Source organism: Cynocephalus volans, chromosome 6 (assembly GCF_027409185.1).
Source record: "Cynocephalus volans isolate mCynVol1 chromosome 6, mCynVol1.pri, whole genome shotgun sequence".
NCBI lineage: Eukaryota > Metazoa > Chordata > Mammalia > Dermoptera > Cynocephalidae > Cynocephalus > Cynocephalus volans.
The window spans coordinates 86,453,338-86,481,049 of record NC_084465.1 but is presented as its reverse complement, the minus strand read 5'-3'; the positions used below and the strand labels follow the sequence as shown (position 1 = coordinate 86,481,049).

Here is a 27,712-nt window from a genome sequence, read left to right as displayed (position 1 = left end):
TTTTGCCAAAAATGTTTAACCAGCATCTGATTTGGAGGAAATAATCTGACAAATTCAGAATGTAAGACATTCTACAAAATCAAACGCCTGGAAGACTGGAGTGGGGATGGGGTGGAGTGCTCTAGATTAAAAGACACTAAAAAGATACAATTTCCATAAGCTATGTTTAAACGTTGATTGCATCCTAGATCAAATAAAATAAAACATCAGTCAAAGTTATTTTCGGATCAATTGGAGAAATTGAGTTTTGACTATATATATATTACATATTGGATGAATGTTAGTGTTCTTAAGTGTTAAAATGGCATGATGATTCTATGGAAGAGTGTCATTATTCTTAGAATATGCAGGCTGAAGCATTTATGGTTGAAGAGTCATGATGACTTCAGCTTTCTATCAAACAATTCAAACAAGCAAAAATCCAGTGCATACACATATACACATACACAAAAAGGAATATGCATGTTCAGTATACTATTTCAAATTCTGGGTAAGTATAATTTATTTAAATAAAAATTAAACTATCCCAAACATATAATTTGAAAAAGGAGACCACTGTGGCTAAAGCATATTCAATTATGATACACAAAAAAACAAGCAAACAAAAACTGGAAAAAACCTTTTACCTTTAAAAGTAAGAATGAAAGGGAGATGAGTTGGCCCAATTTCTTAGAGAAATATATGTCTTTAGTATGTGTGGTATGAATTACTACTCCTGGGCTAGCTATTGCTAGCACATGGAATTTCACTTAGCTTAATACAATGCAAGTAAATTTAGAAAGTTTTCCAGAAGATTAATCCTTTGGAAAACAAATTATGGTCTCATATTATGAGAAAAATACAACTACCGTAGTAGCCTATTGTGTACTAAGTAAACAGAAAAGTTAAAAAGATTTTAAAAGATCACTTGAGATAAAACTGTAACATAATGGAGAAGAACATTGCACATGTATTTGTAGATAGAATCGTGCCTCATTATTTTATACTTTTTCTATGTATTCTCAAGGTAGGAGTTTAGTTTTGATTTCCTGAATCTTAATGGCTTCAGCCTACATACAGGTGAAAGGACTAATACTTTGATTAGAATTCATGAAACCTAACACCCTGGGTGACACTCAAAAATTACTGAAACAGGACAGAAAACAGAAGTTTTACTTTCATAAAATTATACTGGTTTCATGCCTGGATGTTTAATATTGCTCCAAAAAGAACACAAGGAAGACAAAAGTCTAGGAAAAACACAACAAATGATCAAAGGCATCCATTGATGAGTATTTTAAGAGACTGAGAACTTGGAAAGTATAATCTAGAAAGTCCAAATAAAAGCATATATGATCAAGGTTCAAAAACTGCTGTAAGAGGGCTGGCCCGTTAACTCGGTTAGAGTGTGGTGCTGCTAACACCAAGGTCTAGGGTCTGATTCAGCCACCCTATAAATAAATAAATAAATAAACCCACAAAAAACTGCTGAAAGAAACCAGTGGGATGAGCGTGAACTTCCTCACTAACTCCTCGTATTTAGAATTAAAAAGCATGCTTTCAATCTTGAGGTATCGGGAGAGAAAAAGAAATACTGTAGATAGTGAATTTCCTGTGGCCCCTTACTTCCAATTCCTCTAGGACAACCAAGAAATCTCTGGTTGGCAAAAAAAAACCAAAACAAAACAAACTTTAATAGCAGTGTTGTTTTTTGAAAGTACTTTGATGTTTTCATATCAATCACATCATTTAGATACATTCAAGAAGAGTTTAGATAAATTCCTAAATAAAAGCTTTAAAATGGTCCATTAAAGCTAAAGACATCTTGTGTACATCTGACATTTTTAAGAATAACATAAATGGCATTTATATGCTGCCTCTTAAGAGGTGGTGGCCAAGGATCACAACTTATGCATTCATCTCTGTCCTCAGCAGGGCCCTGCACCTTTTGAGGCACAAGTATTTGTTGAATAAATAAGTAAACATTACTTCACCAAATGTTTTTTGATGATACTTAACAGAATTGTAGACTTGAAACAAATTCAGTTCAAATTGTACCCAATACATAAAAGTCTTTAAAGAAAAATGTATCTGCTATATTCATCATTTTCAGAATCTAAGGATTATATAAATCTTCTTTTTTGCTAACCACACAATGAAACCTTATAATATTACACTACATTTTGGATGGTGCTAACTATTTGATATTGTCCATCATGAAATAAGAAATGTAAAAATGAAGGATCCCATAAAAATCAAAGCATATATTTCACAATCTAAAAATTATAGCTATTTTAAAGTAGGTGAAATAAATTTACCATAACTTCCTAGAATTCCATTTGATAATTACATTACAAGGTTCTCAGCAACTTTACTTTTTAACCGAGAATTAATGTTCAAGGAGTTTAAATCACAGACTGGTTCTTTTTCAGGACAATTTTGCTATTTCTTCTCTTCAAATAGGACTATATCATAAAAACCTCATGTTTACTCGGTATATTTTGCCAAATGTGACAAAAATCAACCATAGTAAGCCTCAAAAAAGTTTCCTTTAAATTCAGTTCTGCTCTCTATTCTTATTTCTTAAAAAGTAGTCTGTATATAAAGTAATAAAAGTGTATTATGCTCTGACACAATTGTATTGATACTGAATTATGACCAAAGGCTTTTTATCACCTTTAGAAAATTGAAACCATAAAGCTTCAAGATATTGTGGTTAAGAAAAATTGGTCTATACTCTAAATCTTAAAGAAACTGGTTTTTCCCCTTTAAAACAGGGTCACCTTAGGGGGTGGGGTGGAGTTTGTATTTGCACAAAAAACTCCAGCATTTGTATGTTCAACAACTTTTTTTGAGGACTTCCCATATAGAAGGCTGGATGTTACATAGGATCATGCCTGCATTCAACAAATATTTATTGAGTGTATACTATGTGCCAAGCACAATTTAAAGTATTGGAAAATTAGCAGTGAACAATGTAGACCAAAAACATCTCTGCCCTTGTGGAGTTTACTTACATACAAAGATAAACCAGAGCTTGCTAATCAGTTTAGACTCTACTAGAGAAGATAAGCATAAAAAAACTTTTTAAAATAAATGTTTTTGCAATATACAAATAAAGTGCTATGTCAAACTCACATTTTAAAATTCTAAAATCAAAAAGGGGAAAAAAAGAAAAAAAAATAGGAATTCTAAAATCAGAGGAGGGAGACATTATTTCTAGTCTCCAGGATTAGGGAAGCCTTCATAGAAAATAATGACTCAACTGAGGCTAGCCTACAAATAGAGTCTAAACCACAGAATACTTGATTCATAATTATTTTTAGTTAAGTTTGTTATACTACAAAATAAAAAGAAGAAAGAAAAAGGAGGTAAGTTTACAATGTGAAATGAACAATGTGTCCACATCTGGATATGAAAGATTTTTAACATAACAGATCAGGAATTAAAAGAATAAATAAGCCATTTGTCTACCTTGTTTTCAAACAATTATTAGCTCTGATTTTAGACCATAATGATTTTCCTCGTTAAAAATGTATCTAAAATTTTGAAGTGGAATAAAATTTTATGAAATAAAAATCTCTTTTCCTATATTTGCGTTATTAATAACTCCAAAATAGTAGGACCATATTAAATGGCTTTTATTTTTATAAGTGCTTGGAGCTATAAACTAAATAAACTAAATAAACTTTTCTGCTGAGTTATTATTGAGGGTTTTCACTTACTTTCATAGAATAAAATTTGTGTTAACGAAATTTCCTTCAAATTTGCCTGGACTCTGAAAACTTTAGTCTCTGTAAAAATCTGAAATATCATAGATAAAACCAGCAGCTAAATATCTTTAAATAAGTTTCAATAAACTGCATTTTTTTTTTTGCTTTATTTTAAATAAGTGAGAAAGAAAAAAATGGCTATATCACTTAGCTTGCTCCCTATCAAGCTTCTCACTCCATCATTTTCTGAGAATGGATTCAAAAGATAAAATGCACAGGGATATTCATAATCACAGAGGATTGAAGTCTGAGTCCTCTAAATGTACTTACTTCAAATATTGAAAATAAAGAATCATCTGCAGGATCTTTTTTCACCTTCTCTCAGAGTCCTGCTATTCCCATTATTTTAGTTAGTTTTTCAAGTGCACCACTGCTAAAGCTATTTTGCAAGAAGGAGCAGCTATGCTAAAGTTCTTTAATTCTGTGGAAAAATTCTTCTTTCTTAAATGTTGCTCATGTGAATGTTTCAACTGTGAAGAGGAAAAATCCAAGCCAGGGATAGTTACTGCATCACAAATAAAAATTTTATGTCTTTTTTCTAAGCAATTCTTACGGAATATTTGAAGAAACCACCAGGAATAGAAACAAATGTAGATATTTGAACTGAGTACTTGAAATTCTTTAAATCCAATACATATAGTTTAAATCTAATGATTTTTGTTTACCTTTAATTTGTCTATAATATCTTCCAAGTGGTCTCAAGAGGCTCCAGTTTTTCTTGTAACCATCTATAAATCATTTGTATAAAATTAAAATATCTAAATTGATATTTTTCAGAAACCTATAGGAAGCAGTTAGAAAACTAATTTTAAAGGTCAAATGAATATTACTAAACATTCACACTGACTGATCATCTAGTAATTTGACATTTGACTAATTTGTTTTGAAATTTTGACCTTTTTGTTTCCTTCTCATTCTCTTTTATTCTAAATTCTGTATTATGGTAATTTCTTATCTAAGTTCACATGAAGCACAAGGGTCTGATTTTAAAAGAAGGAATCTTTTATAAAAATTAATTTTTATGTGCAGAGTAGAGACAAATTTCTTTTAATTTTTGGTCAGGATGTTGGCTTGTTAGCAGTTGGCCTCAGTAAGGGTCCTTCACAGGGGATAGCTCTTTTTCTGCTTTTCCCACAAACTGTCACTTAGCTGTGGTATCTGAATAAGCTTTTTTCCCCTCTGATAGTGGTGAGATATCCTTCCCTGTGTTATATTCCAGTGTAAAGCAATAATCCTTTCCTCTCTTGCACTTTATGGAACTTTCAGAAGCAGACCAATAATTTCATTGATATTCCCAGTCTTAGTCCTGTTTCTGAAAGCTAAATTCCACAAATATTTGTTGAAGCCTACTCAGTGCCCTGTGCTGTCAAAAAGGTAAAAGGTGGTACAAATAGTTTAACTCTTTTTACAGCTGTGAAAACAAAGGCCCAGGAGGTGAAAACAACAACAACAACAACAACAAACAACTGACCCAGCGTCACAGTAGGGTCAGCTACACCATAGAAAACAGGGACCATGGAGGTGTCCATAGTTTAGGAAGAACAACCCACTTACAGGTAAACAACATTATTGAAGAGCAGCTTTTAATTCAAAGGCACAGCCGAAGGCTTTGAGCTTTTAATTGAGAACTCATTTTACTTTTCAGCTCATGTATGTAGTTAGGGGTGAGAAGCCAGGAGTACTTCTGGCCAGTAACCACCATCCCATATGATGTGAGAAAAAAGAAGAGCAGGTGGCAGGGTGAGCTTGAGCTCCTGTCACCTGTTCTTCAACTCTCCAGGAGACAGGAGTGGAGAGGAGTGTGTGAGTGTGTGTGTATCTGTGTGTGTGTGTGTAAATAGTAGTACACAGTCCCTTCCCCCCTACCCCCTCTGAACTTTCACTAAAAGCAAAAACAAAATTCAGCTCCACTGATTCTTAATTTGCAGTAAATCTGAACATGTAATTTTTCAAGTTTGACATGGGGAGGAATTCTTAGCTTACCACTAAGAGCGAGTGACGTGGTTGTGAAAGCAGATTCCTCGGCCCCTAGAGATTCTGATGTAGCTGGGCCATGAATGAAGCTTTTGAGAGATACAAGAGAGATCATAGGCTAAAGAAATCATGGGACCTTCTTCCTTACCAAATCGTTTACATTGAACTGATTTTACCTGTTTGAGATCATTTAAATGAGATCCTGACTAAAGTCACTGAGGTGAAGCTGCTGATTTTTTTCAAGGTCTCCTCCACCCTCAAGGCTTTCAACCTTAGTGTTCAATGACATGCAGAACCTCTGGTCAGGATAAATGTAGGCTTTTTTTTAAAAAAAGTAATGATGTTGGCCAGTTAGCTCAGTTGGTTAGAGTATGGTGCTGATAACACCAAAATCTGAGGTTTGTTCCCTGTACCAGCCAGCAAGAAAAAATTAAAAAATTAAGAAAAAATGTAAAGATATTGGGTCTGCTGTCTTACCACCAAAAATAGAATAAAAAATACCGCTACTGCCTCCCATTTGGGGTCATTACACGATGTCACTCAGAGGTAAACACATTTCAGCCCTGCTACTGAACTAGCTGTGTCTGCCCACATGGACCTTCCTTGACTTCAATTTCTGCAACTGTAAAATGGGTATCTGGTAGATCCCAAATACTCTTTCCATATATCAAATCATAGGATCATCTTATCATGAAACAGGTTCAACTGAAAGTCTTGTGAAAGAGAAGATACTCTGTACAATCCCCTAGTTATTAAACAAGCAAACAAAAAAACTTCTTTATACAGAGTATCCAAGAATTTGGAATATATATAAAAAAGGGTATTTTCCCACTTTGAGTCTCCGAGTACTAGGCTCTAATAAACATTGCCTCTATCCCTTTCTCTATTAAAAAAAAAAAGTGCTAACAGCACACACCTCCAAAGATAAAATCTTACTATCAAAATTACATTTTAGAGATATTATAACTTACAATTTACTATAATGAATCTAGATACCTTCTGGCTCATGCGTCCTTTTCCTGTTATAGGTGCTTTAAACACTGACTTCCCTTTACACCACAGGAGTCTGGTTTCTTGACTTTACATCCAGTCTAGCCTGGGCTTTTGAAAACAAGAACTTATTTGCATACTTATATTGGGATATCCATAGCAAGATTCAAAATCCAGAGTCTATAACTTCATATTACACTGCAGAATCACTTTGACAATGCAAAACTGTGGTAATTTCCTTGAAGTGTATTGTTTTCAAAATAAGTTTGTGTTTGAATACCCAACTTCTAATCAGCTACATATAATAAAATCACATTCTCCGATGTCCTTAAATTATCTGTAAGATTATTTTTTAAAAATCAGCAAAATCTGTTTTATGAGCTTATAAATGTCATTAAATATGTTGGCTTTTAATAGGTTTTATTCCAAGCTTTCATGGAAAAGTTAGAAGGAAAAGGGCCATATTTTAATCCACAGATAACAGATTTTATGAAATAACTCTAATAGTCTTCAGCTTACTTTCATGTTTTTTAAGCAAATAAACAGAAAAAAAGTAACTTTTTAAATACCATATCTAAAGTTATATCAAATGAAATCACAAACTGTTAAACAGATTCTTTCCATGATAATTAGTGATAACTGAATGTTAATATATTCAAGTTTTTACTCTGTTACAGATTTTAAACAATAAAGACTATATAAGCTTAATCATGGCATTTGATTATGAGAAGATACTTTAATTTTTAGCTATATCAAGAGTTCCATAAATCTGATTATTTTGATCTTTTTGCTTGCTTATACATGCTTTCTGTGCTTGCCTGCAATGTATTTATTTCTATTAATTGCCACACCCAGAGGATAATTCAGTTTACTACTATATTAGCAGAACATTGCCACAGGGAAAAAAAAAAGAAAATAAATGCATCTGTTATTTGTAACAAAAATAAAAGGTTTAGTTTGTTTAAAAAGCAATGGTCATTCTTCATCTTTTTAAAGACTCAGTTTAAAAATGTTTGGTTATCCTAATGCAATATGACTTTTCCCCCTACTTTATAATGAAATAATTTAGGGATATTTAATAATCAAGAAAATCTTTTACAAGAATAGTAATAGGAAGGGGCTATCATTTGACTGAAAAAACATTCATTTATAGCCAGCGGTCATCCCTGAATCAACATAGTTTAATACCAACTCTCCTGATCTCCAATAAAGAAAGACAAGCCAGTGGATAACAGTACCTAGCTTTCACTTAAAATCTGAGTTTCCTCTCTATATCTGTTTCAAACAACATTGTTGTTTTTACAACAGCAGACCAGTATTTTGGCTCTTTTTTTTTTTTTTTTTTTTTACAGGGGCATTTTCTCAAATAATTACTTTGATAAAACTAAAGTGATCAAATAGAAGTACTAGAACAATCTAACAGAAAATATTTCTCATAACTTCATATTTTGTAAATAAACAACATTTTCAAAATGATCAGTATTACTTCTATCAGTATTGAAACTGATTACATTCATGTTTTAATAATGTTGTTGGATATTTTATGTGTGTAATCCTAACTAAATATAATATTTTTGAAAACAGAAAACAAGGTATAGAAAGATATACAATTGAAAACATTTGTATTATTTAAATTCTAATGTTGATGTACTAATAGCATCCCAGTTCCAGTTTGATCTGTATTTTCAAGTCTTATTCCCTCAGGTTTAAAAACATCATATTCAAGTATTCTGATGGTTAAGAAAAAAACTGTTAAAAGTCATGCTTACCTTGCTTGTTTTAACCTGCAACCTCAGAATTTGAACACAAGTTCTATCTTGCTTTGCTCCTTCACAAATCTCCACAAAGGGCTTCTCAGCAGGAATATGTGTATATATTCATGTGTCCAATTGCACCCACTGACTGCATTCCATACCTGACAAAACTGCCTTCAACTGGAAGATTTGTTGTTGTTGTTGAAGGAACAGAGTAATGTTATGTTTAACCCTATTGTCTATTTCACTGAATTAAAACATTTCCTTAACTTTTTTAATATTAATATTTAAAATAAAATTCAATTAAATCGGTTTTTAAAAGTCACAGTATTGGTCCTGGAGTAAAATAAAATTTGTATATATCTCTATGGTTGCCAGAGATAAGCACCTACAGTGTACTACACTAAAGTTTTTGATTTTTTAGTTTATTTCCTATTTGGCTTTTTATAGACAGTCCTTCATTTAAATAAAAACCAAAGACATCATTTGAGTCTTGGTAGCAAAGAAATACAAAAGCAAAGAAATTACCATAAGAGATATGGTAATAGATAGAGTCAAGGAGCAAAATTCTAGGCAATTTTCAACAAATGAAAACAAAAGAAGATGACATCATTCAGTACTTAATTGTTCCATATCAAAATGTTAACAATAGACAGAAACAATATCGATTTCTGATGTAACAAAACTGATATTTTTTGACTTCTTTTAGAGGCTTTTATGACCTCTGTTGCTTTGGTAGTATCCTTTTTGTAAAATAGATTTTTAATGGCTGGATTAGAATTAGACTGCTTATAAAAGAGAGACCATGCAGTTATTTTAGCTTAATGGAAAATATTCAAGAGAAGTATGTCATACTTGTTTATGTTAAATTGTACACATTTTAAAAAGTCTTTACTCACATTTTACAAAGTAAGATTTACTTTTAAATTGTTTTCCAAGTCTTGGAAAGTGCTAGGAAAAACATTTTAGATTACAAATAAGATATGAATACTTTACCCTACTAAGGAAAGCAATTTAAAAAACAGAAAATTGCTTCAATTACTGACATGATTCTCCAAAAAACAATACTAAGGATTGGATATTAAACAGATTCAATTACTGATATTTAATGAAACTTCAGAGAAAATTTTGCCTTTAACAAGGCACTAGTATTGTCAATTTAAAAATAATTGATCACTAAATTTAAGTGTGCAACCAAAAATACAACCAAAAATATTACCAACTTTTATATTTTTAAGCAATCTGCTATAAAAAGTAAATGTTTCAAGAGAAGTGTGTTAGATATGCATTTTAATACAAATTTTTATAGTGTCAATTTTGATAAAGATTTCCAATTAGGTTTTTTTCCCTTCTATATCTTATGGTCTCAGATTCTTTATGAACTTCAGCTGAGATGTCCAAACAAAAAACAAAACCCCTTACTTAGCCTGCTACTTTCCTCTTTAAAGCTGGGATCATCATGCTAGAGAGTTCAGGACTAAAATGTAAACTGAACTCAAGAAGGAATGAATTTTAATGAGTCAAAGTGGAAATGGTAATGATCTACCATTATTATTGCAAGTAAAAAATTAAAAAAGATATTCTGCCCTATTATATCTAAAAATTAACTTTACTTTTACAGATAGTATGAGAAACTCAGTTTATCTCAAAAATCATCTAGATGGTGCTAATTTGTATACTTAAATCATGAAATCTGCTGTTTCATCAAAGGAACTTTAATTTCTAGATATTTTGTTATGGGATTCTAGAATATAAATGGTCAGGAAAATAAAGGACCCAAATATGAAAATAGGAACCTAAGATGTGTCTTTTAAATGTACATGTTAGAAAATGTTGAAAACTAGCGATAACCTCAGCATGTGCTTTGCTTTTTCAGATTATTTTAGTGGGAGAGTAGGTTCTTATTGTTCTTTCCAGTGGGATTTCATGCTTGGATTCCTGTCCCATTTTACACCATTAGTTAATATATTCTCTCTTTACTCCCTTCCTTCCACCCTTAGCAAAGAAACCTGCAGGATAAATGAGTTGAAACCAAGAAACAAGTTTAAATACCAACTTTCCCCAGCCTCCCCAGACCCCTCCCCCCACAAACAAGTAAACAAGTGCCTGCCTTCTTTGTTTTCTATGGTTGGTCTGCAAATAAATATATACACATCAATTACCAAAGAGTCTTTCTTTAAAGGTCTCATCCTCTCCCCCCAACCCAACAGAATGAGTATTTGAAATTTTTTACTCAAGTGAAGCAGCATAATACAGAATATAATTGCAATAAAAGGAATTGTGCTTATCTAATACTTTTACAGTTATGTATGAAGTTTACCAGATAGATAAAAATTCCCATTCCAACTACTATACTTAGTAGTTGAAAATGTAAAAGAAACAGAAAATCAATTTCTCTCAACCAGAATAGACTTTTTAAAGAAAAACAGTGATTGCATAAATCTTTGATTTTGAGAAAACATTTGAAAATATCCCAGATTTTAGAGTTTTGACTTGTCCAGATTAATTTTGTTTCCCCACAATTGCATTTTCTCTACTCTAAACAACTTGTTTAATATTTTCTACTGTAGCAGTTTCTTTCTTTTTTATTCTTTAATGAGTTTTTCTTTTTTTAGTGTATTTTTCAAAATATAAAAATTATAGAATATATAAATCCCAATCTAGAATCATTTTACAAATAATCATGTCTTTATTTTAAATTTCTTAGGTGTTAAAGGGTTATCTAAATTAGTAACTCTATAATCTTAAGCATTATACTGTAAATTTGTAAGCTTTAATTAATTTGTCCAACTTAAACCCTTTGTAAGTTACTCTGATGTTTCTGAGGAATAATTTAACATGAAAGCTTCTAAAATATACCTATTAAAAACACATTTAGTAAAATGTACTTGAATTAAACAAAATGTAAACTAAATATGTGTAACGATTACTTCTATTTTGAAACAGCTTTTCTTCACTAATCAGCTCAGTTTTTAAAATTTGTTTTAAAAAGCTGCTCAAATAACTGTTTTAGTGTTATGGTTCACACAGCAATTTATGTTACTTAAGTTAGTTTTTAGAGACTGGAACTAAACAGTACAAAGCTAAAGATACTTTTTCCAAAAGAACTTAAAGAGGATGATGTAACATTACTATAGCTAAGACATACAAAAGTACAGAGAAAATCTTTGAACTCACTGATCTAAATCAATTATCTCAAAGTTTTTCATATTTACTGAAGAGTTAGTTTTACTGGTTTTTAACCAAATCGAATATTTTGTCAAAACTTAAAAAGTGAAAAACTAAGTTATCTGTAAACAAATAATTAAGTTATATTCCCAACTAGTACATTTAATTTTCTCCAGATAATGAAAGATTGGTAAAATCTGTTATGAAATTAGATCTACCAAACAAATTTATACTTCCTTCTTTTCTTTCATGGCCAGAGTTCTGTCTGACCTCTAATTTATTTTTGAGAAGACCAACAGCAATTTATTCATATAATTACAAACCCAACAAAGACACCAGTACCTAGGATACACCATTGTGGCTGGTTTGCCTTTTTAGTTAATCGAATTAAATACAATTAATTCGTTGGTTTTGTGCTTTTCCAAGCCAAATTCATATTTATTTTTTCTCACCGTCTCCACCAAACGTCAGTAAAATTAGAACATTTCAGCTACAGAAATCGTTAATCCTTCAAGGTCCGTCTCAGCTTCATTGGTTTTAGTGCAGCTTCAACAAAAACGTGGTCTCGGCATAGTTGATTTTACCCGGAATTTTTCGTTTGCTTTTTTTGGAGGGGTTGTTTGGTTTTGCTTAAAACAACCCTGCGGACCACAAAGGGGGTTAGAAAGGGAGGGGGCAGAACGAGTCGCTGTCTCTAGAAGCCCAGGAAAGTTCAGGCATCTGGAAACGTATTTTGTGGTAGTTGTTTTAAATAAAAAGGACGTATAAATTCTAAAATGTTGGAAACGAGAAAGGAAACGAAGATGTGACTCCAGCTGCTGAGCATGGCGCAAACCCAGGACCTCCGGGCGCTGGACGTTGGGGGAAGGGAGGGGACTCTGCGGGCACCACGCGGTCAGCCCAAGGGGCGGGCTCCACACACGCACGCAAACTATTTTCTTTCCCTCCTAACAGTTATCTCCCTCTTTCCTCCTTGGGGGCTGGGGTAGGGGCGAGCAGTTAAAGGGCAGGAAAAATGAGAGCAAGAAGAGGGGAACCCAATCCCACCCCTCAACCTCAATAAAACCAGCGAGTCTGCAAAGGGTTATTTTCGCGCCACAAAAGATGGAAATCCAGTGGCCGTTCCGGGACCAATGAATGGAAACCAGCAAACGGCTCCGGCGGAGGCAGCCGACGGTGATAGGCTCCCTCCCTCCACCAATCGGGTGAGAGAAGCCCCCTCCGCCCCCACCCCGCAGCCAGGGGCGGTGTCTCTCTCGACGCCGGTTGCTCAACTTGGTCTCAGCGAGCCAGCCCCGTGGAGCGCGGGAGCTCCGCCCTGGGGCCGCTTTTGCGCGCCCTGTGCGCCCATCTCACTGCCCGGCCGCGCCCCGGACAGAGGCGCAGAGTTCGGCGAGGGCTTCTGGTTCTTCCTGGGTACCAAACATCCCCGAGCGCCTGGGACCCATCGCACACACGAAACTGAGGCAGGAGGTGCGGGAGGGTCTCCAAACACACGCTGCCTGGTGCGTCCCCGCGGCTGGCGGGCTGGTGCGGGGGAGGAAGGATTTCAGGTGGGGGAACGACATTGGTTCATGGGGCTCCGCGCAGAGGGACGCAACCCGAGGCGGAGTCTGAAGCCTGCTGTCCCTCTGCAGGGCCAGGGGGAGGGCGGTCCAGTGGTCAAAGCCCTCCGAGGACAGCCGGCGGCCGAGGAAAGACCTTCCCCAGTGTGCGCTGCAAGAATCCCGCCCTCTTTTCTCGGGGCAGAGCCAGAGGAAAAAGGAAACCACTCCATCTTCTCATCTCGTGGGGCACCATTTTTTATTTTAAACAAAAATAAATGAAGGCAGATTCCAGAGAGAGGGTAGATCCAGGTTACCACTTATCACGCCTCTGGTTTAAACAGATGAGTCCAGGAGAGCTGATGGTTAGAACAAGAGCGTGTTAAATACCTCCAATGAGGACCAGGCGACGCGGCGGGCATTGTGTGCCCACCCGCGTGAAGAGCTTCGGCTCCCGGCTTGGTCTCAAGCAACCGGGAGTAAGGAAGAGTAGCAATAGGAATGCCCTTTACTCCTACAATGCCTGCTCAGCCTTCGCCTATAACCTGTGGATACAGCAATGGTAACCGACCTCGCAAACATTTTTTCTCCTTTAATATTACACTGATCCATTAGAAACATTTTTACTGTCCTCAGGTTAGCAGATGAGGAGGAGGTGCAGCTGTCCAAAGAGTAAACAGACTACAGTTGGAAAGACTCAGCCGCATCCAAGAGCACATACAAAGGGTGGGAGTCCTTTCTTCGTGGAATTAACATTAGGTAGGGGCTACAATGCTTCAGGAAGAATCTGGAGTAGCCCACATACAGTTAATTTGTGAGATTCTTTAAAAGACTGGAAGTTAGATTAACCTCATATTCGTTCTTGAAAATTCAAATATATTTTTTGCACTTGAAGTGCTAGTAAAAAACATTGACCTACGGTCTTTTCACTCAGCCATTGAGTATATACTTACCTCTCAAATGCTTGGAAGATTGGAAGTGGAGTGAACTGCATACACCTCCCTTTTTGATGTCTGAGTTTATATTACACGTGTATGTTTTTAAGGTCCTAAATGGAGTATCCAGTTTGTTACAATAATACACAGATTAAGTTCACAAGTGTCCCAGGAACATATTTCATCAAAACAGCACACTTGTTTTAAATTCCAGGTGTTAGATTTGCTTGATAGTGACAGACAAGCATGGGCTAGTGTTTATGAAAAATAAACAATTTATTCTATGCTTTAGAAATACATATTTCCTTAGGTCTCAGTTTTAGTAAGAACGAATACAGTCAACAATCCAGAAGCCACCGTTCAATTGACTTTGGAAACAAGCTGAACATATAAAAATCTGTTCTTATGAAAAATTACTAAGAGTTAAGTGATTGATAAAGTACAAAATTTAAGTGACATTTAGAAAAGTAAATATTTACTAATTGAATGAAAAACATTTCTCCAAAACATTTTTTCCAGATAGCTTTTGATCACATGCAACAGGTACATGAAAAATAAATTAATCTTCCATATTTACATTTAACATACCAAAAAGACCCTTAAATAAATATTTTTTCTTTTCAGAACCACGATTCTTACTTTAAAAACTCAAAAAGGAAAAAATAAGCTTTTTACGAATTAAACCTAACCATAAACTTAAGAGAAATTCCGCCAGTGTTTTTTCAAGAATGAGCCCATATACAGTTCTAGATACTGTAACACAAGAACACACTTGTCCCCCACCCATCTCATAAAGTAAAAACATTTACTAAATTAAACGTGAATGAAATTATTGTGAAAGGGTGTTTACGTTTAAAAAGGTGGATTTGCTTGGCAAGAAAGAAAAACCTGTTAGAAAGAAGTGGCATTTAAAATGGATGATCTGACACCTTCCGGTGACTTACCATAAAATTATAAATTCTCTTTAAGAGGCAAAATGTAAATTACTCTTTATTTCAAGCAATGATTCTCATATTTTAAAAATAATTTGCCATTCATCATTTAATTGTTAAATACTTTTAAATACATACGGTTTTGAGAAAGAAGCGAATTACATCAATTGTCAATTACTGAAGATGTTTCCAGTGTAAATGACAGTATTTCTTCTAATCACAATACATTTTTTTATTAGCAAGAGTACCAAATCATTATTCTTGTTTATATTTCCATGCTATATAGAATTTCATTCACTTTTAAAAGTTAGCACTTTATATCTTTTCCATGGAATACCTGTTAAAAATATACCACAAGTATCTGGTGCAAATGAAGCCTTTGAGCACAGTACAAAATCATTAAACGACACTCGGAGATTTCCACAAGAAGCTCAGCACTGGCTTCGTTTCCGTATTCCTCATCTCCAGCTCACATTTTGTTGGCCCAGGAAGGCTCCACCGGGCCCCGACCCTCCCCCACACACCCACCATTGTACTCGATACACACAGGGAAAATTATGCATAGCTCTCGTGGCCAAATGGGGGCAGAAAGACTCGAATAATTTTTCCAGCGTGAATACCAACCTAAGGGTAACACAAAGCGGTCTTCCTGTTTAAGTCCCAAGTTCTCCAACTAAAATTATTTCAACAAAAGTACCAGCCTCCCCCTTTCCTCCCCCTCTAGAAACTACAGGAAAAGGAGGTTTTCCTTTAAGTATCGACTTCTCCCCCTTTGACTTCTCTCCTCTAGCCGCCCAGGCCCCCAGCGCCCCCATCCCCAAGCCACAAACCTCAGACCCTGTGCTCCCCTCCCCCACTGGTGGCCAAGCCCGCCCCCGGCCTCATTTATCTCGAAGCCTTTTCTGAATCGCGCAACCAATGGCAAACGCGAAGCCGAGAGCCACTGCGAGCGCAGGCGGCGGCGAAGGAGGTGTCGCCCAGACACCCGCCCAGGACGCCGCGGCTCCCATCCCCCACCGCCCCGCTCCCGCGGTGCCCGGGGCCGGGGAAGGGTGCACCGATCGGGCTCCCGCCTCTGCCCACCCCACCCCCCTCCCCGTTTCCGTCCCTGCCAGCTTTGCGAACGTGCTAATGGCTTTGTCGGGGTTACACTTCTAATGCCATGAAAGCCACCAGGCGAGTTCGGGTTCGTGACTCTTTGGTTTTGTTAATTACCTTTAAAAAAAAAATCCAGTGCTTAAAACTACGGTAACTACAGCTGAGGAACTGCCTTGTTAGCACCCTCACCCCTTTCCTCATTAAAAAAAAAAAAAAGTCAGTATTCCAACCCTCCCTCCCCGGATCCGCCCCGACCAAATAACCCTTTCTAAACTCGTGTGGTGACAATCAGCTCACGGCGCCGCCCTCCTCTCTGCGCCCCGGCTGCGGCTCCTTTAGCATTTTTTCCCTCGTCCTCCTCCCCCTCCTCAGGGTCCCTCGCCCAATCTCGCTTCCCCTCCCCCTCTTCCTCTCGCTGGCTTTTTTTTTTTCTCTTCCGAAACCCACTCTAATTGAGGCGCTGGGATTCCTCACGTGAGACGTTGATTTGTAGTTTGAACACGTGGCTCATTCAAAAAGCCGGACACTCAGAGCGGATTTTTTCCGCCTCCTGCGCCTTCCTCCTCTTCTCCCTCTCCCCTCCCTCTTGCCAGTCACCCTTCGGGGTTTTTATGGGGAGGCGGCGCTTGCCTCACGTAGTGTGATATTTTCACGGTCCGCTGGCCGCTGCCACAGGGGTTGGGGAGGAAGAGACAAAAAGTAGTTTCCCCCTCCTCCTCCTCCTTTCTCTTGCTGATCCCGCCTCCTCTTCAGAGTTAGGAAGACTCGGTGTGTTTGGGTTGTAGCTAGGCTTTTTTTCTTTTCTTTTTTTTTTTTAATACCCAGAAAAGGAAAAACAAGAACCTTCGGATCTGATTTTTCGCTCCTCGTTCTTGTGCTTGGTTCTTACTGTGTTTGTGTATTTTAACGGCCTGAAGGAGAGGGGAACAAAACCTGCCGGATCCATCCATCATCACTGTGGGTGGTTTTAATTTTTCGTTTTTCTCATTAATTTTTTTAAACAACCACTCTTGACAATGAACAAACTGTATATCGGAAACCTCAGCGACAACGCCGCCCCCTCGGACCTAGAAAGTATCTTCAAGGACGCCAAGATCCCTGTGTCGGGACCCTTCCTGGTGAAGACGGGCTACGCGTTCGTGGACTGCCCGGACGAAAGCTGGGCCCTCAAGGCCATCGAGACGCTTTCAGGTGGGCCCCGCCCGGGCGCCCGCGCCAGCCCTGCACCGCCGGCCCGGCCCGCCCGGGCGTCTCCGCGGGGCCCCAGGTCGGGCGCGGGCCGGGAGCCGGGGGTGAGGCCCGAGCGCCCACACGCGTGGGGGCCGAGGGGCTCTCCTCCGCTTCTGCTCCGACTCGGGGCCCGCGGCTCCCCTGCCTTGGCCGGGGTTGGCCAGGGGAGGGCGGACGCGCTGTCAAGAAAGCCCCGGCGCGGGCTCGGAGGGGCGCGGGGCTGGGGAGGCGCGCTCGCCCCGCCAGGGCCCAGGCGCGTGCTTCAGGCCGCGGCTCGCAGGGCCTGGGGGCCGAGTGCGAACGCCCGCCGGTCTCTTTCCTTCCGGCTTTCCTCGGGTCGTTATTTACACCGCTGGTTTCGCTGTCCACCCCCACCCCCGGCCGTGGAGAACGGAAAGTGGCCTTAACCCCGCTGCACAGTGAGGCCGCAGGCTGGTGCCTCGCACAGGCGGCCCCGCGCTTCCTCTCCACCCTGCGCAGGGGAGCGAGTGCGCCGGGTGTCCACGTTCCACCTCACCCCGTCCCACAAGAGAAAGGGGCAGGTGGGCGGGGGCGGCCGCTTGTCGCCAGCGAGGGAGCCGCCGCCACGGCACTGGGCCGCCCGCCACTCTCTGGGCCCCGGCGCTGGGCTGAGGCCTCCGGGGACGGCGGGGTGTGCTCGGCCGGGGCTTGGGACCGTGCGTGGCGGGGTGTACTCGGCCGGGGCTTGGGACCGTGCGTGGCGGGGCGGCGGGCTGGGGCGGGACGCCGGAGAGGAAGGCTGAGCTGGTCTCCCAGAGAGCCCCGTGCCTTTCGGCTTCCTGGGTCAACCCAGAACTGGTGCGGCGCCTCGCCGTCCTTCGCGCCTGGTTCAGTCTGTGCTGAGCTGCACCTCTGGCCGTTCACTCTTTCTTCGTCTCCCCTGCGGTTTCCCACCCTGTCCTGCCACTCAGTCCTCCCCATCCCACCGCCAAGTGCTCCCGGCGGGTCTGGGCTTGAACCAGAGAAGGGCCGGGGCGCCCCTCCCCCGAGTTTGGCCTATGTGGAGTGCCCAGGGAGGTGGGAGGGAGGGCCGCGTCCCTATGGCCTTCCTTGAATGGGTAACTCCCTGAGGTGGGCAGGAGAGGCCTGGACTAGAATGTTACACCAGTAGTGGGCCCGCCGATTCCTCTCTACAGCCGTCTGAAAGTTAACCCACACCGATAGGGTCAGCTTCCCACCCACGCGGTTACCGGCTTCTCTCTGGGCCTTAAGCCGCGTCCGGGCCTTGGGGGCCATTCGGGGTGTCAGGAGGCCATTTGTGTCGTGCTTAGGCTGCTTGGGTCCTTAGGGCAGGGGGAGCCACTGAACGCAACCGACCATCTCTCATCTCTTTTGTGTCCGTAGGTAAAATGGAATTGCACGGGAAACCCATAGAAGTTGAGCACTCGGTCCCCAAGAGGCAAAGGTGAGCTTATTTATTCTGTTCTTCCTAATTCTCCTGTCACCCCATTATTGGGAGGAAAGGCTTAACACAGCTGAAAACATCTTCTCTTCCTCTTTTGCTTACCGGGCTGTTGTACGGCTTGGCATTTCTCGTCTTTTTCCCTTGCGTTTAAGTTTTTTTTTTTTTTTTTTTTTTTTTAAAGATGACCGGTAAGGGGATCTTAACCCTTGACTTGGTGTTGTCAGCACCATGCTCACCCAGTGAGCAACCGGCCATCCCTATATGGGATCCGAACCTGTGGCCTTGGTGTTATCAGCACCACACTCTCCCGAGTGAGCCACGGGCCGGCCCCCTGCCTTGCGTTTAAGTTTAAGGCACGTGTGTGTTGATAATGCAGGGAAAGGACAGAGGGCTTGACCGTGGCTCCTGCCACTGGATTGTCTCAAGGAACCTCTCACAGCTAAATATTCTCTGGCAGAGCAGGTCAAGTTGCAAGAGCAGAAAATCAAAGCCTCAACTAGTAGTTCTTGGGAATCTGCAGGACTTAGGAAGCAATGGATGATTCCCCACACCTGTAAATACAGGAGAGGGGAAGGCAGCTGCAGACAGGTGCGGGTATGGTGGGCCTTGCGTTCCCTGTTCCAAGTTGGGGGACGGTCAGTGCATTTGAGAAGAGAGACATTTGCCTTTACCCTGTTAGCTCGCCAGTGGGTATTTGAGACAAGTGCGTGAATGCCTGAATTTCTCCTGCCCAGAAGTGCCTTTCGGTCACTTCAGTTACAAAAGTTTCTGCTAACACTACCTTTGTCTCCCGCTCCCCCGTCCCCACTTTTTGGGGGCATGTTTTTGCTTACAAAGAACCACCAAGAGATGGTGAAGAGGAAAGGTTGGGGTTACTTAAGCAGGGGAATTTCTCTTCTCCAAGGGCATGTGTATTGTCAATCTACAGAATGTTTGCAGGCAATGTTTTAGCGTCTGAAGTATTTTGGAGAAATGGCTTCTTTCTCTAGAGCAGGTCAGATCTTCACTCTGTAACTCTCAGCTGGAAGGACGCTGCTGCTCCCTCCCAGTGGTGCTGGGGCTGGCCTATGCCTGTCTGAGTTTTGCAAGGTGTCGTTAGGGTTTCTGCCTTTCCGCTTCCCATCCCCCCACTGCCAAACTGGGCCAAACCATAAGCTCTAAGTTAATTTAAACCAGGGCTGTCTGTATCTGGTTAGGTATTGAGTGTGCTGGAGGGCAGGAGGGGTTTGCTGTGCATTTTCCTGGTGCTGTGCAGAGATAAGTAGATGGCTACACAAAGTGTCATCTGTATCCCTGTTTGTAGATTGAGCTCTCTTCCAGGTAAAGCATTTTCACAAATCTTGTTTTTAGGAACAAGCTGGTTTGGATTGTTTTGGACTTCTCTTGTTCGTGTACTTAATTTTCATTAGGATAATTGGAAAGGGATTCGAGTGACCTGATTTGGTTCTAGTTGGGAATTTTGGTAGGGGTCAAGTTATTTCATATAATAGAATGTAGTTCTTTTTTAAAAGCATCTAAAATAATAGAATGTGTACAGAAGTATCTAAATTAATCTTCATTTAACAGAAATTGAAAAATTGAGGGACAAGTCATAGCCCTCTAAAAAGTTTAAAGGCGTAGTCTGTGAATTGGTTACCTAGGGAAAAAGTGTAAACAGGTTCTGCAAATTTTAATTGGTTTCTTGTTTAGCCAGTGTGTCTTAGTTTTTTTTTTTTTCAAATGTTGAATAAAGCAAGCAAATGGTAGTTTGAACATTTTAACATTTTAACATTTGAGTTTCTAAATTCAAACATTAAATGTTTTGAGTTTTTTCAGATACAATTCATTGACCTACATGTAAATGCAGATTGCTTTGCTTTACTCTTGCTTTTCCGGCCTGGTATGAATTTCTCCCCATATGTAGGGAATTTAATTAAAAATATTACCTACTAGCAACTGCCTGTTTTCTTCTTAAAGGCTTTTCCCAGCTAAAAACATACTTTGTTACTCGTTACTTTATAATGAGCAGGAGTTTTTCTTTAGGAAAGTACATAAAGTAAAATGTTAGTAGTGATAGCAAGTATTTATTAGTGGAAGCTTTATCTAGTTTATTAACGAGTAGGTTTAAGCTTATTTTGCTAGCTTTAAAAATGCTCAGGATTTTAAATATTACTTTACTAACAAAAAAAAACAAAAACGGGTGAGCACTTTGGAAACAATTTTTTACTAATTTGAGAGAACTGTCAAGTAAGTACTTTGTATTGAAATGTCTTAAAAGTAGAGCCTTCTTTTTTTGCCCCAGGAAATTTACAGGAAATCTATATTACAATTGTTTTAACTGAACCTTGGAACTAGATGCAGTTTTCCTTATCTGGATCATCTGCATAGGCTCTGGGAGAGGGCAGAGAAGTCACCAGCAGCCACAGGTCCAGCACCTATGGGAAGGTCAAGAGGTGATACTGGTGAGGGTTGCTGTGATAGTGAGTTGAATGCCACAGACCAGTCCTTGCCAAAGTGAGCCTGCTGAACTTTAGTGTTGAGTTCTTTGTGCTTAGCAGTCATTTGGTTCCATCCCATCATGTGGGCATCTGAGGCAGGAACCCCTGTGTGTGCAGCAGTGACCTTTATACCTGCTGTGCAAGGCATGTTGGGAACCTGGTGCTGGAGAATGCTTATGGCAGCACTCTGAGATGGATGAATGGGCTTGCAATGACAAAACAGGGGAGCAGGCCCAGGGGGTGATTGGATGCTTGGCAGACTGGCCTAGTTCTGACTGCCAGCTGAGCTGGGCGGGGACTCTTTCAGGAAGGGGCATTGTTGAGTTTGGTTCAGACCAAGCTTAGCTCCTGATTACCGAAGTCTCCAGGGAATGTGGAAGGAATGTGGCTTTTCTGCATTCAGATACCCCTCAATGGGGGAAGATTATAGGAGTACTTTATGGAACTTGAGGTCCCCTGCATCCAAAATGAAGAGAAGATTGCATTGGATATCTGTGGTGTCGTTGTGCTTTCTGTTCCAAATATAAAAGATACAGTATATGAAGACTTGACTGAGGTACAGGCTTCAAAAAAAAATTATCTCCCTTGGAGGTAAGAGTGGTGTGGAAGTAGTTGTGACTTTGAAAGACTGTAGCTGAGTTTGGAAGACCTGCTGGTATCTCATGGGGCCTTGTATATGCCCTTATGTGAGGATGTAAATAGCACTGATGTCCTTTTTTGTTATATTGTGGGCTTTTGGGCATGGGAGAGAGACTGGGAGACTTACTGACACTGAGGAACTGAGAGGATGGTGTTTTAGGTCAATTTCCATGACTTTTAAATTGTGAAAACTTTTCATATTTTCATTTTTTTATAGCCTAGTCATCTTTTTTGTTAAACTTCCTCATGAAAGCTGTTAGCATTGGATTAAGATTATATGAAGCCAAAAATATATTTGAATAAAGGAGAAAAAAGATATTATAGTTAATATTTTTCCAGGAAGAGTCCTTTAAAACAAACCGTGGTGCTTTAAGCTCAAATGTCCTTTTTTTGTTTAAAAAAAAAAAAAAAGTAAAAGTAATAAGGTGAGCAACTTATTTCTGTATTAGAATCTTGTGTTTAACATGTAAATTGGATAGAGCATTATAAAAGTCACCGAGGTTTTAAATGTATCTTATTTTAAGTGGTTATTTAAAAACTAGGGTTGCATTTTAATAGCTGTTAAGTATAGACTAGGATGGTGCCATGACCAGCAGTGTGCCCATTAGCCAGGGCATATAACCCCTTATGATGGAACTGACTTCAAAGTCTCAGGACAACAAAAGCTGTTTTTAATCTTGAACATTTCAACACAGGTATGAATAGCTGTGCTATTCGTCTTATCAATGTGGTACAGGTGAATCTTGTGAATTGGGGACATTTCTCACACATGCAGAGACTTGAGGTTCTGAATGTTAGGAAACTTTCTTGGCTGGCAAAGAATTATAAGCAGGGTTATCTTTGGAGTGCTCAGTTTAAGATCAGCAATGCGTGACTGCTTAAGTGGTTGTAGCTTGAGAGATTTTCCTTGATTTTACAGTTTCTCAATACATTTTGAAAGATTTCTTACTTTGGCCTTAATAGAATTTTTAAAAATGTTGATAAATAGCTTCTACTGTGCATCTGTCCTGAGTAACAAAGAGGAAGATATTATGGAAACCTGACATGTGCCTGGAGCCAGTGGGAATTGAGAATCTTGGCTTCTGTTTCTGGCTTTCTTTTTGATTTGAATGATCACTTACATTCTCTGTTCAGGCCAAATGCCATTATAATAAACTACAAGGGGCATATTTTTTTCTGAAGTTTTGCCATTCTGCTTGAAATAAATGGGTTATCAGCTAAGCTTAAAAATATCTTTTGGAATCAGAGATGTGGGGTTTTCCACGTAGGGAGCTTGACTTGAATTTTTCTGTAGTGTGGTTTGGTAGCTCAGTTGCTTTTGTCCTGATACCGCTTTCCAGGCAGTCAGCAAGAGGGAAATGATCTTTGCCATGCTTTCAAAACCCTTTTATGAGCCACACCGCTGCAGTTAATGTGTTGTCATAGGATTGGGATTTTTGTATTAAAATGAGGCTGCTGTGCTGGCCGGTTAGCTCAGTTGGTTAGAGCGTGGTGCTGATAAAGTGAGGCTGTTGAACCACCTTCATATATTTGAAGTGACTCATTGTAATTGCTTTTAGCAGCATTCAGGCAGCAACTTTTCTAGCAGTAACTAATATTTGAAAGGTATGAATTATCTGTTCAGTAACTCTGGCGGTTGGTTTGGTCTGGGAGGAAGGAGAGGCGGAAAGAGGAGATGGTTAGCTGTGCTATTCTTAGCAGAGTTTCCTTTATCAACTGTTGCCTCTGATTCAAGCTTCCAGAGTCCTAAGGCAGGAGGTGGCAGTGTGGTAGCAGTGACCAAGAAAGGAGGATTGGTATTCTTAGTTAGAATCTCTACCACATAAATCTGATGTTTACAAATTGGCTTGGACTGCCAGGATTTTGCTTGAAGGTTGGTGGCAAGCATAGTTTTGAGTGCTCCATTAAAATCGAGGGTGTAATTTATCATGGTTTGAAATTGCTGTTTGGCAAGTATTCAGTATTGGTAAATAAACAGTTATAAATATTAATATAGTATGTGAATTTTGTTGCCCTGAAGGGGGAATACATAGTACATAAACTATACATATTTTAGAGATTATCCTGAGACCATTTAACTTGATTAAGAAATAGTTTGAAATTATTGTAGAAGTACTCTTAGAGGAATCTAATAGAACTATAAGCTGAAAGAGGCCTGAGGCCGTAAAATATTTTGCTGGCATTATCATTTAGTTGTTTAGGGACCTGATTCTATTGTGATCATTGTATTTCTATATAACAAACCACCCCAAAACTTAGCTCAAAACAACTTACTCTTTCTCATGATTCTGTGGATCTGTTAGGTGGTTGGTTTTCCAAGAAGGCTTCACTCACATAACTGGCCCCTTAGTGCTTATCCTTGTGACTTTTCTTCACGTGGTGTCTCATGTTCACTAGTAGCCTGAGTTTTTTTATAGCACAGTGACTGACTACCCCAAGTGAAATTGGAAGCTGTTAGACCTCTTAAAAGCTAGACCCAGAATTGTCACATTTTTACTTTTGTCCCATTCTGTTGATCAAGGCAAGTCACCAGCACAGATTCAAGGATCCCCCTTGAATGGAAATAGACTCTATCTCTGGATAGTAGAGTGGCATGCATGTACACAGAGGGAGGAATCAGTGGTGGCGGTCTTTGTTGATTATCTTCCACAGATTGGGAGAGGAGTAGTCATGACTTCAAAATGTTGGGAACATAAAATATCTGGAGATTGCATTTAGCGTTAAAAATGGGGAGTTAGCCTCCATTGTAATATCCTGGCAAGAGATGATGGTATTAGCTTGGAGGTAATGAGTAGTGGCCATTCTATTTATATTTTAAAGGAATAGCTAACAGAATTTGATGGATTGGGTGAGGGGTATGGGAAGAGTCAAGAATGATATCAAGAGTTTTTGGCTAGAGCAACTGGGTGGAAGATGGTGCCATTAAATAAAAAAGAATATTTGTCAAAATGGAGGAACAGATTCTTGGGTGGAAATGGGAACTTTGTATTTGACATGTTGTGTTTGGAATACTTCTTAGACATTTAAATGAAGTTGAGTGGGCAGTTGGATATATCAATCTGGAGCTCAGGAGAAGGTAGGTTAATAGAGGTGAAAATTAGGGGCTTCATTAGCTTATTGCATTTGAAACCAAGGAAATGGTCAAGTTCGTCAAGGGAGTGAGCCTGGGGCTCTAGGAGGAAGGAGAGACCAGCAAAGGAGAAAGAGGGAAGATGGTAAGGTAGAGGAAAGCAAGCAGAGTGAACTGTTTTGGGGAGATAAGTGAAGAAAGCCTGTGGAACAGGAAGAGGGTGTAATCAGCTGTGTAGAATACCACCGAGAGTGTGATTTAGATAGATGAATACGTGAGGAGGGAGAGGTGTTAAATCTCAGCCTTCTGGCTCTCTGTAAATAGATGGAGAATGATTTATGAATTTTGGAGCAACCTGGAATATAGCCTTTCTGCCAGAATTCATTTATTAGGATCTTTGTTTATTTTCTTATTTTCTAGAACTATCTAAGAGCATATTCTATTTATGATTTGTCAGAAATGAAAGTCTCCTAAGTTTAGTAAATCCTTTTGCTCAATGGACAAGACTAGTTTGTGACATCTGACAGTTAACCTACTCTGGCATGTTTTAACATTACTGGTGGTCACTTTCTTATAGAAAAGTCACTCTGCTTTTCACTAACATACATTTGGGAAATTCTGAGGCTGTATTAGTTTTCAGAACAGTGTAGCCAAGTTCAGTGCTGCTTCTGTGTCGTGGTCTAAATACTTGATGACTTGACAAGCATAGGCCGAAACTATTGCCTAAAACATTTATGGATATTATGGGCTAGATTTAAAATACTTTAATTATCTTGTTATTTTAGGATGCTGGCATAATTTAAGCATTCCTTCTATTTTATTCATATAATTTTTGCTATAAGAAACACAAGACATCTTTTGGAAGTACCTAAATTTCCTCCTTTTTTTTCATATTTAAAAATCTGGCCCATGGTAAAGTAGCATGCTCTCCAAATTATGAACCCTGTCTTTGATGGTCATAATAGTTGCCAAAACTAGGTGATGTTGAATCAATTGATTTTAAGACAGAAGACTTGGTCTCGTGTAACTCTTTTCAATACTTTTTTTCTTTGTCTATGAAGGTCCTTGTATTAACAACTTGCTATTTTAAGAAAGGAAAACTAACACAAATGAGATAGCACAATCAATTCTTTTTGTTTTGGTTGCTGGCTGATATGAACCCTTGCACTTGGTGTTACAAGGCATGCACAATCAATTCTTTAGTGGTATTAGTTGCTTTACCAAAGGATTCTCCATAAAGTCCTGGTAGGAGTGACCAGCCCTAGGCCCTGTGAGTGATCAGTGGAACCCATTTCCAGGCCCTGCAACTCTGCCCTGCCTGCTTTTATTCCTCCCATTTCAATTGTCCAAATCCTCAAAGTAACTTACATAGCAGCCTCATCATGTTTGCGGTGGCAAGTCAGAGCAGAGACGTCCTATTTCTTGCCTTCTCTGAAGTACAGAAATCTTGTTTGTCTTCTTTGAAGGGTTGCTTGTCCTCTTTCTTTAGGAAGAACACAGGTACAGGTAGTCTGGAATCTGGGGCTTTTTACAGAATAAAACTATTTGGACATCCTGTTTTAAGACAGAAAATGAGATTTTTTTGTTTTGTTTAATGTATATTTTAGCAATGCCATCTTAATGTAAAGGAATTGTGGAGAAGTGGGAGGGCGGCCTAAGGACATACAAGGGTAGGACAGAGAGCAGGGAGTGGTAGATGCCTGGCTTTGTCTCAGGAGGGTGATTGTGACTCATGGGATGTGCTCTTAGATTGCAAAAGAGGTGGAGGTGTCCGGAGTGGAGTCCATGGTGCCTGTTTGTCCTAGCTTGTTATCAAGTTTGGTAGGACCCTGGCTTGCAGAAGGAAGTTTCTTTAACTTGGGATATTGTAGAGGATCAGGAGAATAGGAGGGAGAAATTGTGCTGAAGCCTTTTGTTTAGGAACCTTGCTGCTTACCTTACATGTCCTTGTTGAACTGAAGGTATAGCCAGAAAGATGTGGGATATGAGGTCTTAGATTTGGGTTTGGATCTCAGCTCCATTTACTAAATGCATGATGTTGTTTAAGGATGAGGAAATTGAAGTCTGGGAACGTTAGAATGGAAATGATGCTTCATAGGATCATGTAGGACAATATTTGTAAAGCATTAGTACAATATCACCTGGTAGTCACTACAGTGGCAGTTCTTGTATTTTTTTTTCTTTGTCTTTTTAGTTCTTGTATTTTTTTCCCTTTGAAATTCAGTTGTGAAAGCTGAGTCGATGCAGATTCGATTTGGTGGTGACTAACAGAAATATGGAAGATCTTTGTTCTGTTTGGGATGTGGATTCATTTAAGGAGAAATCTGTCGATGGTATATTTTTGTTTTCATTTACAATGTGCATGTATTATCTTTTTTCTTAAGGTATAACGTAGAGACCATAGTTTATAAACATTAAACGGATTAATTTTTACATATGTGTGCATTCAAATTCAAAACACATAAAGTAAAATGTGAAAAATATTTGTTTTTCAGTCCTCACTATCTCCATGTACTTACCAGGGCTTATCGCTGGTTTATGTGGTGTATTATTTTCCAGACATTACTTTATGCATGTATCTTCAAACTTTTGGTGTCTGGCCAGTATGAGGATCTAAACCCTTGACCTTGGCATTACCAACACCATGCTCTAACCAAGTGAGCTAACCGGCCAGCCCCCTACCAACATTTTTTAATATAATTAAATTATATTGTTTATAATTT

General features: G+C 39.1%; 1 protein-coding gene across 2 annotated transcripts in view; it reads left to right on the top strand.

Moving 5' to 3' along the window:
• The first annotated feature begins 17,163 nt into the window (after positions 1-17,163).
• The window catches only part of IGF2BP3 (insulin like growth factor 2 mRNA binding protein 3), a 128,060-nt gene continuing 117,511 nt past the window's right edge, over positions 17,164-27,712 (top strand). For both annotated transcript variants that reach the window (XM_063100183.1, XM_063100181.1), the window contains exons 1-2: positions 17,164-17,338; positions 18,743-18,803. In XM_063100183.1, the coding sequence (XP_062956253.1) occupies positions 17,164-17,338; positions 18,743-18,803 (236 nt within the window). The remainder of the gene's footprint in view (positions 17,339-18,742; positions 18,804-27,712) is intronic.